The sequence below is a fragment of the Coturnix japonica genome, chromosome 29, assembly GCF_054131305.1.
Source record: "Coturnix japonica strain WE chromosome 29, WE-NBRP24, whole genome shotgun sequence".
In the NCBI taxonomy this organism is placed as follows: Eukaryota; Metazoa; Chordata; class Aves; order Galliformes; family Phasianidae; genus Coturnix; species Coturnix japonica.
In genome coordinates, this window is record NC_140691.1 from 3,367,016 (window position 1) to 3,379,629 (window position 12,614).

The 12,614-nt window shown below is 45.4% G+C and overlaps 1 protein-coding gene across 1 annotated transcript; it reads left to right on the plus strand.

The window, feature by feature from the left end:
- Nucleotides 1–829: 829 nt before the first annotated feature.
- On the plus strand, nucleotides 830–8,373 carry LOC146755863 (uncharacterized). Its single transcript, XM_085525030.1, has 2 exons — nucleotides 830–1,519; nucleotides 6,547–8,373. Exon 2 carries the CDS (start codon nucleotides 6,721–6,723, stop codon nucleotides 8,035–8,037), a length of 1,317 nt encoding a protein of 438 aa, XP_085381156.1. The 5' UTR covers nucleotides 830–1,519; nucleotides 6,547–6,720; the 3' UTR covers nucleotides 8,038–8,373.
- The last annotated feature ends 4,241 nt before the right edge of the window (nucleotides 8,374–12,614 follow it).

Sequence of the window (12,614 nt, forward strand, 5' to 3'; positions counted from 1 at the left end):
ACCAAGGGACTCACTTCACTGGAGCGATGATACAGCGCTGGGCAGAAGAAAACAACATTGAATGGCAATTCCACCTGCCATATAACCCAACAGGGGCAGGCCTTATTGAACGTTATAATGGTATCCTTAAGGCTGCCCTGAAAACAGACTCTCAGTCCCTGCAGGGGTGGACAAAAAGATTATATGAAACCGTGCAGGACCTGAATGAAAGACCTCGGGATGGCAGACCCAGTGCCCTGAAAATGTTACAAACTATATGGGCCTCCCCTCTTAGGATCCAAATTACAGGCACCGATAATAAGGTAAAACCGCAGGTTGGTACTGAAAATAATCTTCTGCTCCCTGCCCCTGAGAATTTAGAACCGGGAATCCATAAGATAAATTGGCCTTGGAAGGTGCAGGTAGGACCCAAATGGTGTGGCCTACTTGCACCTTGGGGGAGATTATTGGAGGTGGGAGGTTCAGTCACCCCCTCGGTGATAGGTACATGGCCTACTGACATCGTGGTCAATACTCCGGCCTTTATTGCTAAAGGAACACCTATTATGTCCCTATGGCAGATCAAGACTCCTCCTCTGGTGCCAGATATAGTTATACAGCCACAGATATCTGGCCAGAGGGTATGGTATCGGAGGCCGGGACATAATCCAGTACAAGCAGAAGTATTGACCCAAGATAAGAATACGGCCTGTATCTTGCCCTGGAGGGCGGATCTTCCCCTCCTAGTACCCTTGAAACATCTATATTACTCTCCTTAAGATTGATTCTAAGCCTCTAGTGAAGAGTGAGCAAAGCCTCAAAATGGTGGTAAGGTAACACTTTGCTATAGAAAGGGAAAGGGGAACTTCACAGAAACCAAGACAAAGGGTAACTGTAGATAGTTTACATTTAAAAGGGCAGGGAAAAGGGGAATTACAGACACTTAGTCAAAAGAAAACCAGAGAAGAGGGCAATAAAGATAAGAAGAAACTGTCCAGAGACCTCTGACAAGAAGAAGGATTAGATACCCCCGGGCAAGACGATGCTTACGTGGGAGAATGGTACCAGCAGATAACACCAAGAAGAAAACAGAAGAAGAATTTCACCCCAAAACAACGGCAAGGGTCGCGGGGAATGGGGTCAGGGGGAATGAGGGAATGGGGTTGCGGGGAACGGGGCCATAGGGAATGTAATGAATATGTAATCAAACTGAGGAGGAGACTATTGATTATGTATTAGCTTAACCTATATCTGTAACACACTTTTCTCTTTACGGTGTGCAAGTTTGGAGGAGCTATCCCCCTTGCACCCGGCGCTGCGCAACGCTGGAATAAACATACCTGCTTTATAACCCATCTCTGGATTATAGAGTTTGATTCCGCAAGTCAATTTGGCACCCCAGATGGGACCCTCTCTGTTCGGCTGCAGGACCAGCTGAGAAGGGGGACGCCTTTGGCGCGCCCCGAGATTTCTCGGAAGGACTCCCCTCCCTCATCTGATCACTGCAGGAGCAGACAAGAACCATCTATCAGCGGACCAGGTATGTGAAATGGGGGACCCGTAAGTCGTGAGGAGACGTCCTACGCAGGGCACAGTGGAGTCGGCGTGCTCCCCCCCAGGGATGTGAGCTCACGGGTTAGGTTAGGTTGCCGGCTGGGTTAGGACTCCCTAGGGAGTGCCTACAAAGGGGCCAGTAAGTCGTACGCATGGTAAAAGAGCTATTGCTCACATTCAGGTGATTGCTAATTGGGCAGAGCTTGTCTGCTCTCTGGTACAGGGTGATTTGGGTAATCCTGGGATAATTGGTATCGTACAGTGCTGTCTATATAGGTGACCTAAGTCAACAACTAGCACCGGTGTTCTTAACATCTTTGGTTAAGCTTAACAAATGATATATTGTAATTGTGTTTGAATTGTCGTGTGAGTGTGGTGTGAGTGAGACGCAGCACAGCTGCGGGGCGAGTGCGGAGTCCCGACCCGCGGTTCCGTCCTCCCGCGAGGGAAACGGCCGGGGACGGACGAAGCGAAAGTTGTCTCCAATACTTGTTTATCTTTGTTTTAATACGTGTTTATTTTGTATTATTAGTTACCGGTTGTTGTAAAGTACGTGGTCATAAGTCATAACGATACTGTTGTGTCAGAAGTGGTTTTACTTATAAAAGAATACGATTGTTTATATTAAGTTACGATGGGGAAATCACAGAGCAAAGAGGTCCCTGAGCGCACACCCCTGGGTTGTATACTGGCACACTGGCGAGATATTGCTGGGAAATCAAGAGGAACCCTGAGTCGGAAAAACTTGATTAAATATTGTAATCAGTGGTGGTTGGTGTATAAGCTGGAGGAAGGGGAGAAATGGCCTCTAAATGGAACAGTAAAATATAATACAATCTTGCAGCTTATGTTGTTTCTGAGGAGAGAAAATAAGTGGGAGGAGGTAGCATATGCAGATATGTTCTTCACCCTCCGCAACCACCCGGAATGGCAGAAAGAGTGTGGAATGGGACCGCCACAAGATCCTTTTGTACTAACTATAGAAAAAGTACGGCGGGAGGCAAAAGAAAGTAAAATAAAACGCTGCTGCTCATCCTGTAGTATCGGACAGCAGTGCACAAAGACAGGCAAGGTTAGGGAGCCTGAAGAATTGTCGGAATATCTCCAGGTTCAGCGGGCAATAAGGGTGAGAAATGAGGAAATCCCACTAGATCCAGAAATGCCTTCTCTTGAGGATTCTAATCCTCCTTCACCCCCTTCACCCCCGGCCCTCCCTTCTCCCCCTGAGCCTCCTGCCTCCCCAGTAGCCTCACGTACCCGAAGCCAGCAGCCGTTAACAATAGCTCCGTTGAGGGAAGTGGTACGTCCAGAGGGGGGTACAATGTTAGTTAAAGTTCCGTTCTCTTCATTTGACTTAGAATCTTGGAAGGAGGTTTGTAAAAACTACCGAGATGACCCATCAAAGGTAGCAAGACAAATGCAGTTTTTAGTTAGACAATTTGAACCAGACTGGAATGATATTCAGTTGCTGTTAGATCAACTGACCGAAACAGAAAAACAACTGGTTCTAAGAACAGCACAAACCCTGCTTGAGGATAATTTGCGAGGAACAGATGAAGATATTAAAGACTATTTCCCATTACAAAACCCTCGCTGGGACCCAAATACAGATCATGGGAGGGAGCTTTTGGAGAGATACCGAGAATGGGTAATAAAGGGAGTAGAAAGAGCTATCCCTAGAACAGTGAACTGGTCTAAATTATTTGAAGTGAAACAGGGTCCCCAGGAGACTCCCTCGGAATTCCTTGAAAGGCTGAGGAATGTAATGAGAAAACATACCTCCCTGGATCCAAATTCAGAGGAAGGTATTCATCAGTTGGTGTCACTATTCACAGGGCAGTCTGCAGGGGATATAAGAAAGAAGCTACAAAAATTACCAGCACCGGCCAATAGAAATTTGGAAAGTTTGCTAGAAGTAGCTTGGAGAGTGTTTAGCAATCGGGAGGAGGAAGATAGGAAAAAGGACAGACAGATACTGATTGCAGCTTTGCAAGGGACAGGGAGGGGTGAAATGTGCAGAACAAGAAAGCCCCTGGAAAAGGACCAATGTGCCATCTGCCGGAAAAAAGGACACTGGAAAAATGAATGCCCACTGAGAAAACAGAAAAGGGGGGCATGGACTAAGTTCCAAGCCCCCGTAAAGGAGGATTGACTGGAACCGGGCGAGTCTACCCTGGCGGATTCACTGGTTAAGATAAAGCTAGGGAAGAAACAGAAGAGTGTAGAATTTTTAATAGATACTGGTGCGGCTTGTTCAGTACTAAATGAAGAATTAACTCCATTAAGTAAAGAATTTATGACTGTAAAAGGGGCCACTGGTCAACCCGAAAAGGCTTACTTCCTTAAACCTCTGAAATATAAATTGGGGAAGCAGGTAGGGATACATCGATTTTTATACCTACCTGACTCACCACATCACCTCTTAGGACGGGATCTCTTAGAATTATTAGGGGCAGAAATAAAATTTGAGGCAGGAAAGATGCGGTTTAAAGTAAGGGATGATTCTTTAATTGAGGTACTGAGCCTAGCATTGATCACAACAAATTCAACTCCCGAAAACACAGGGATGCCCGAAGAAATCAGTAATCAGGTCTATCCAGGGGTATGGGCAACGGAAACCCCAGGGCGTGCAAAAAACGCCCCTCCTGTGGTAATTAATATAAAGCAAGGAGCTCAACCCCCACGAATTAAACAATACCCCCTAAGGATAGAAGATAGAGAGGGAGCACAACCATTAATTGATAAATTCATGAGACATGGGTTATTAGTGGAATGTGAATCTAAATACAATACCCCGATACTTCCAATTAGGAAACCAGACGGGAACTACCGTATAGTACAGGATCTGAGAGCAATCAATAAAATAGTAGAAGATTTATATCCCCTGGTAGCAAACCCATATACACTGCTTACAAAACTATCTAGTGAATTGGCTTGGTTTACCGTACTGGATCTAAAGGATGCATTCTTCTGCTTACCCCTAAGTCCAGAGAGTCAGCTATTATTTGCATTTGAGTGGGAGAACCCTAAATCCGGCAGAAAAACACAACTGACATGGACAGTGCTTCCCCAAGGGTTCAAGAATAGCCCAACTATTTTTGGGAATCAGCTAGCCAAGGATTTGGAACAATGGGAACGCCCCTCTGAGAAAGGAGTTCTGTTACAGTATGTAGATGATCTATTAATAGCTACTGAAACGGAAGAAGAGTGTGTAACATGGACTATCAGTCTACTGAATTTTCTGGGGCTTAATGGGTATCGAGTCTCCCCACAGAAGGCCCAGGTGGCAAAACGACAAGTAGTCTATTTGGGCTACGAAATCACAGCAGGACTAAGGATGCTGGGAACAGCGAGGAAGGAAGCCATTTGTCAGACCCCCGAGCCCCGGACTGCAAAGGAGCTGCGCACATTCCTGGGAATGACAGGCTGGTGTCGACTCTGGATCCATAACTATGGACTTCTGTGGGACCTCGGGAGAACCAGTACTGCATGATTGCCTGGAAACCATTGATGCGGTGTGTTCCAGCCGACCAGACCTGAAAGAAGAACCACTAGAAGATGCTGAGGACTCTTGGTATACTGACGGTAGCAGCTTTGTGCTGCAGGGGGTACGCAAAGCAGGCTATGCTGTGACAACTACAAACAAGGTAATAGAATCAAAAGCCTTGACCCCAAATACCTCTGCACAAAAGGCAGAAATCATAGCTCTAACTCGAGCATTAGAGCTGGCAGAGGGAAAGAGAATCAACATATGGACAGATTCAAAGTATGCTTTTAGTGTGATACATGCCCATGGAGCAATATGGAAGGAGAGAGGACTATTATCAACACAAGGAAAGGGCATTAAGCATGCCGAGGAAATTTTAAAGCTCCTGGAAGCAGTTCATCGACCAAGAAAGGTGGCTATTATGCATTGCAGAGCACACCAGAAAGGAAAGATGCCGGAAGAAGTAGGAAATGCTTTTGCAGATCGAGAGGCAAAACGAGCAGCAAGGGAAGACCCGGTGGAAATGCATTCTTTAATTCCAGACGGTAAAATCCAAATTGATAGTGAACCCAGATACTCAAAGGAAGATAAAATTCTCATAGAAGATCTAGGAGGGCAAGTGGGAGAGGGAGGATGGGCCACTACCCCACAAGGTAAAATCATTATTCCCACGGCTATACTGTGGGCAGTGATAATGGCTGAACACAGAAAAACTCATTGGGGAGTGGGGGCACTGCATAAATATTTAGCCCAAAGAATAATTGCCCGGAACTTGTATTCCACAATTAGGCAGGTGACACAACAATGCGAGATATGTTTACAGAATAACCCCAAGTCAGGTCATAAAGTCACCCTAGGGCAGATAGGGAAAGGGAATTACCCGGGACAACAGTGGCAAATTGATTTCTCAGAACTCCCAAGAAAAGGGGGGTTCAGATATTTATTGGTATTAACAGACACCTTTTCGGGATGGCCAGAAGCGTACCCCTGTAGGACTAACAAGGCTCGAGAGGTAACAAAGGCTCTGTTACATGAGATTATTCCGAGGTTTGGGGTCCCTGCAGCAATTTCATCAGATCGTGGCCCACACTTTAATGCTAAAGTGGTCCAACAAGTAAGTTCACTATTGGGAATTGATTGGCAGCTACATACACCATACAGGCCGCAGTCCAGCGGTCAGGTGGAAAAAATGAATCACCTAATCAAATTACAGATAGTGAAATTGGGCCAAGAGGCTGGGATACCCTGGCCTCAGGCATTACCACTGGCACTCTTACGAGTTCGTACCAAACCCCGAACCAAGGAAGGACTGAGCCCATTCGAAATCCTTTATGGGAGGCCTTACCCTGTACAAAAGGGAATCTCTATGCAAACTGGGGAAGAAGTATTGAATGAATACATGGTAAATCTGACAAAGCAACTAAAGAAAATTGAAAAAACAGTACTTGGGGCCAGGGCACGGGGCCTAGATAGCCCAGTGCATAATATACTACCAGGCGACTATGTTTATGTTAAATCCCTCTCAGATTCACCTCTGGAACCAAAGTGGAGTGGGCCCTACCAAGTGCTCCTGACCACCCACACGGCAGCAAAGGTGAAAGGACTGACGCCTTGGATACACCACACCCGCCTGAAGAAAGCTCCCAGACAACAGTGGACGGTGAAAGAGGAAGGACCACTGAAGATCAAAATCCAAAAACATGTATAACAGCTTGGTAATTTTTAGCATGACCGTGACAACAGTCGTAGCCTGGCATGGGAACAGCTACCTGAAAATGACTGAGAAAATTGGCCAGGCTTTCAATAAATCTTGCTGGATATGCACGGCCCTCCCTAGAGGAGAGGGAAGAGTACCTATGTATGGGGTGGCAACACTAAACTGGACAATTCCAAGCTGGGTGGAATATGGGAAATGTAAGTTTGGTCTAGAAGACAAACAAGACAAACCACAGAAAGGTCCTAGGTTTGAGTTGCTAATCTTAGATTCTACTAGGTCAATCTTTGTAGATAGAAAATTTGATAAGGGGGTGGGGGTGGGATGGCGAAACTTAACGGGCATAGGGTGTAGTTGGGAATATGGGAATTCAGGAATAGTAACAGGGATTGTTAGAATTGGGAAATGGGCACAAGGCACGGGATGCGACCCTAGAACAGATGAGGCATCATACTGGGTCTCAGATAAGAATATTCTCGGAATTGCAAGGATGGCTACATCATTTGCCTATCAAGAAAAGATGCCCAAGCCATGTAAATTACCAAATGGGTATTGGTGGCTGTGTGGGGATGGGCATGCTCGAAAAGCATTACCTATAAATTGGACAGGGACATGTACTGTAGGATATTTGGTACCTCAAACTACAGTACATGAAGACACCCCACGAGGACTTTTAAGAACTCCCTGGATTCGAACTAGGCGCACATACAATCCCTTAGTGCACAGCACAGGCTTTCATAGCTTCTTAAGAATTCTCATTCCATCTCTAGGGGTGACACAACTAGAACAGGCAATTGTGAATATCTCAGCTACTTTAGAAATAGTAGAAAATGCCACAACAGATGCATTGCGAGCAATCCAAGAAGAGGTATCCTCCTTATCCAAGGTGGTGATTCAAAACAGGATGGCACTGGATATATTAACAGCCAAAGAAGGGGGGGTATGCACAATAATAAATCAGAGCTGCTGTGTGTACCTAAACAAAGACCTAAGAATTGAAACCGACTTGAGGAAAATTTGGGAACAAACAAAGGTGTTGCACAAGGCAAGTCAGGATAACATAGGTTGGGAAAAAGGATTGTGGGATACACTCACTAGCTGGTTACCAAATTTAGGATGGGTAAAGCAGCTCTTTTTGGTCGGAATCATTATAGCCATCTTGGTGCTGTTAATAAGTTTTACCTGTATAGTAGTAAAGTGCTCTATGTGCTTGTACCAAGGTACCGGAAGGGAATACGAGGTTTGGAAGAGACATGAGCTGAGACAAAAGGTAGAGAGCGGAGCCTATTTTGAGACCCATTAAGAATCTAGCAGGTAAAAGCCTGCTAGATTAAAGAAAAGGGGGGAATTGAAGAGTGAGCAAAGCCTCAAAATGGTGGTAAGGTAACACTTTGCTATAGAAAGGGAAAGGGGAACTTCACAGAAACCAAGACAAAGGGTAACTGTAGATAGTTTACATTTAAAAGGGCAGGGAAAAGGGGAATTACAGACACTTAGTCAAAAGAAAACCAGAGAAGAGGGCAATAAAGATAAGAAGAAACTGTCCAGAGACCTCTGACAAGAAGAAGGATTAGATACCCCCGGGCAAGACGATGCTTACGTGGGAGAATGGTACCAGCAGATAACACCAAGAAGAAAACAGAAGAAGAATTTCACCCCAAAACAACGGCAAGGGTCGCGGGGAATGGGGTCAGGGGGAATGAGGGAATGGGGTTGCGGGGAACGGGGCCATAGGGAATGTAATGAATATGTAATCAAACTGAGGAGGAGACTATTGATTATGTATTAGCTTAACCTATATCTGTAACACACTTTTCTCTTTACGGTGTGCAAGTTTGGAGGAGCTATCCCCCTTGCACCCGGCGCTGCGCAACGCTGGAATAAACATACCTGCTTTATAACCCATCTCTGGATTATAGAGTTTGATTCCGCAAGTCACTAGGACCATTACTCTGGACTGATGAAACGCAGACGGACCTGCACTTCAAGATGATTTGTCTCCGGTAACATCTATCAAGCACTGGCCCATGGAAGATCATAAACACCCATCCAATCATCATCATTTGAATAATATCAACATCTAATGCGACGGGAGATTGTATCAGCGTCGTGATTGGGTCTCTGTAATAAGGGGAACTCACCTAATCATTGGTTCACGTTGTGAAGGGGTGGAGTGTATGGGAGATCACAATGTGAACCACTGATTGATCAGCTGAGGCAAGTGTGGGGTCAGCTGTGGGAGCACAGGTGAAAGTTATGTAGCTGTGCTCCCTGGAGGGGTGGAGTTCGACTCCACCTCCTCTGAGACCTCATTTAAGGGCTGACCCTCACTGAGGCAGCATCTCTTGGAGATCGCTCACCAGGGAGGATCGCCTCAGCTCTGGTGAGTTCCCTTTTCCTTATATCTTCTGTATTTCTACCATTTTGCTTGTAATTGCTATCCTTGTTAATACCAGCATAGTTATTGCCAATACAGTCTGGATGGAATGAAGGGCATGAAATACTGATGTGCTCATCAAACGCTGCTTGTTAGCTTAGAGACAAGGTGTTGAATTGGTTTGTTCATGTATTGCAAACAGGTTACTTAGCTGCCTTCATTTTAGCTTCAGAAGAACATGTGCAGAATACAGAATTGATTAGAAGAAATAAGAACTGTCTGCATAGAACTTACTCTTTCCTTACACAGGAGAATCAAGCACACGTTTGTATGTGAGTACCTCCAGAGGTGAAACTTGATCCCCCAGATGTAATGAGCAGAGACATTACAATCAGTTCTAACTGTATCTTAATGCTGTGCTGAATAAGCCTGAGTCAGGATGTAAACCACTTTCTCTTTTTTTCTTCAGATGAAGCCATTAATTTTGTCAGCAAGTCCAAAACGACTCCAGAAATATCAGTCAGTCCTTCTGAAGACCTGGAGCTGGTGTGTGAGGTGTCAGCTGCAAGCGGAGCTGTCGTATAGAAGAAAGATCAAATAGAGGTGAAGCAGGACCAGAGGACAACCATCATCTCCCAGGGGACGCACCGCAAGCTCATGGTCAAAAATGTGACCCTGAAAGACCAAGGGAGCTACAGCTGTGAAACAAAAGATGACAAAGCAACATTCCAAGTGAAAGTCAGAGGTGAGAAAATGCTTGGAATCCCAGAGATAAAGGAACACTTCATTTTGTGTGTCTTGCATTTGGAGGATCAACTTACAGCCTCTCTGGTGCAAAACATTTTGGCTATAGGACTTTCTTTGTCATCTAGTGTCATAGCAACACTTTTCTACATGTGCTTTTCCATCCAGGAATGAATTACTGCAACAAACAATAGGCAAGGAGGGTAACTTGTGCAGCTCTTGTAGTCAGCTGGTGTCTGCAGGGTTACAGTGCAAGAGCACACCAGGCATGCAAGGAGTGAGAAAAGGGGAGGTGTTTGATGAGATCTGGTTACAAAATTTGAATGACACAATGAGGTGGAAAATGCCACTAATCAGACTCATAAATGGCCTGGGTTGCAAAGGCCCACAGTGCTCATCCAGTTCCAACCCCCTTCTTCCTATGTGCAGGGTTGCCAACCAGCAGCCCAGGCTGCCCAGAACCACATCCAGCCTGGCCTTGAATGCCTGCAGGGATGGAGCATCCACAGTCTCCTTGGGCAACCTGTTCTAGAGGGCCATTCCCTTCTGATTTACTGGAAATGTAGAGAGACATCAGAAGAAACAAAGAGAAGGGAGGAGGTTCAGCAGTGCATGCAGGTGTTCTAAATCTCATGTCCAAATCTGCTATCAGACTGCGAAATGTTTAGATTTATGATATGATATGAAATGATATGCCTATTCATTTCCCAAGGCAAAATAGAGGGGAAAGTATTTTCCTGTCTTAATGAGGCATCATGATGGTCCCTGTGAAGGGCAAGTATAATGAAAATGGGGAACTGGAGTAAGCTCTGCAGCAGACTACAGCAAAATGGTGTGACTGTTGTGATGTCCCTGCAGAGAAAGAAGACGTGTTTACAAACAAGGACAAGGTACAAAAGGAGGTGAAGGCTGCACTGACTCAAAATGCCACGCTGAGCTGCGAGGTGGCCCAGGAGAAGACGGAGGTGAAGTGGTACAAGGAGGGGAAACTGATCACCTCGAGCAAGAAGTTCAAGGTGGAGTCAGAGGGCAAACAGTGTCGGCTGGTGGTGATCCAGGTAGAGAAGAAAGATGCAGGGGAGTACAGCTGTGAGGCTGCTGGCCAGAAACTCACCTTCAAGATTCATGTCACAGGTGAGAGAGAACACATTTTGGCCTTTCATTCTAGAATGTTTTAGAAAACGGTCATTAGTTTGTAAGTTTTCCCTGCTATGCTTAAAATTTTTGGAGCTGAACTTTGGGGTGGTTAATTTCTGATGAGGAAATTGAACAAATTATTCTAAATACAGTTGTGAGGCAGCTCCATCTTTTAAAATCTTCAGGAATTTCCTTTTGCTGTGGGAATGAGGCCATAGACAAGAAAGTTCTGATTGCACTTCTCCATTCCCACGTGCCTGTACCACTAGAACAACTCTGCAATGCAGCTGCGTCTCAGGAAGTTTCAGAACAGGGGCTTTGTGTCAAGCACTAGGGGGTGTGCTCTATGTAACATGTTTTTGTCTTGGAAGGGCTCATTTAGCATGGGAGAGAATACTACAGGAATGTTTTGTATAAGTTGATGTTTTGAAGACATAAGTAAATGGCAGCTAGGGGACGAAAGAGTCATGAGAGTCATACAAGAAGCATCACAGAATGCCTTTTGTTGGAAGGGACCTGGAGGATCATCCAGTTCCAATCTCTGTCCTGGAAAGGAACACATTCTTTGTGACTAGGTTGCTCTAACACCCATCCAGCCTAGACTTGAACGTTTTCAGGGATGGGGCATCCATAAATTGCACAACTTCTCTCCACATCATTCTCTTGGGGCATCAGACTGGGAGAACTGATTCATTTTTCTGACTCCTTCCCCAAAACCTGCTCTTCTTTCAAGAGGCCAAACTAATGTATCTCTCTCTTTTCAGAGCCAGAATTTGTATTTACAAACAAGGAGAAGGTACAGAAGGTGGTGAAGGCTGCAACAACAGAAAATGCCACGCTGAGCTGCGAGGTGGCCCAGGAGAAGATGGAGGTTGTCATCAATTTATAAGCAATGAGCCAATAATGTTCCAATTATAAACTTTTATTAATTGTAGCGGGTAAAACAAAAAGGCAATTCAGCGCTGGGCGACAGGGGGATTATTGTTCCTCCAACTGCCGCGCCGTCCCGTCCCTTGCAACTTCTTTTGTATTGTCCATCCCGAGCGTATTGTCCTTTAATTGGTCGGTTGTGATCGTGCGACTTGGTGTGTCGTTCCTTGGTTGGTCCTTCCGTGGAACTTTGTATCCATCGGGGCGCGCTTTGCCTGTAACTACGCAGAGTACACAATCTACCCATAAAATTAGAGTGTTCTGCAACCTTTGTGGCCTCCATATTCCACCATTATATCCCGGTCCTAATGAACAAGCACTCCACCACAATGCTACCACATCCCGGTCTTAATGAGCAAACATTTTATCACAGAGGTCAAGTGATAAAAGGAGGGGAAACTGATCACCTCGAGCAAGAAGTTCAAGGTAGAGTCAGAGGGCAAACAGCGTCGGCTGGTGGTGAGCCAGGTGGAGAAGAAAGATGCAGGGGAGTACAGCTGCGAGGCTGCTGGCCAGAAACTCACCTTCAAGATTCATGTCACAGGTAAGACAGGTGTTGTATGAAATACAGCAGAGAACAGTAAAGTAAAATCTAGTTTCTATTATACTGCACCTGGATCACTGTAGTCTGTGCTGAGGTTTTTTCCCTAGACTTGATTGCCTGGGTTTGTAGAAAGTATTTGGTTTCAGTA

Coding starts and splice junctions, on each gene's coding strand:
- LOC146755863 (XM_085525030.1), top strand. CDS start 6,721: ATGTATAACAGCTTGGTAATTTTTAGCATGACCGTGACAACAGTCGTA.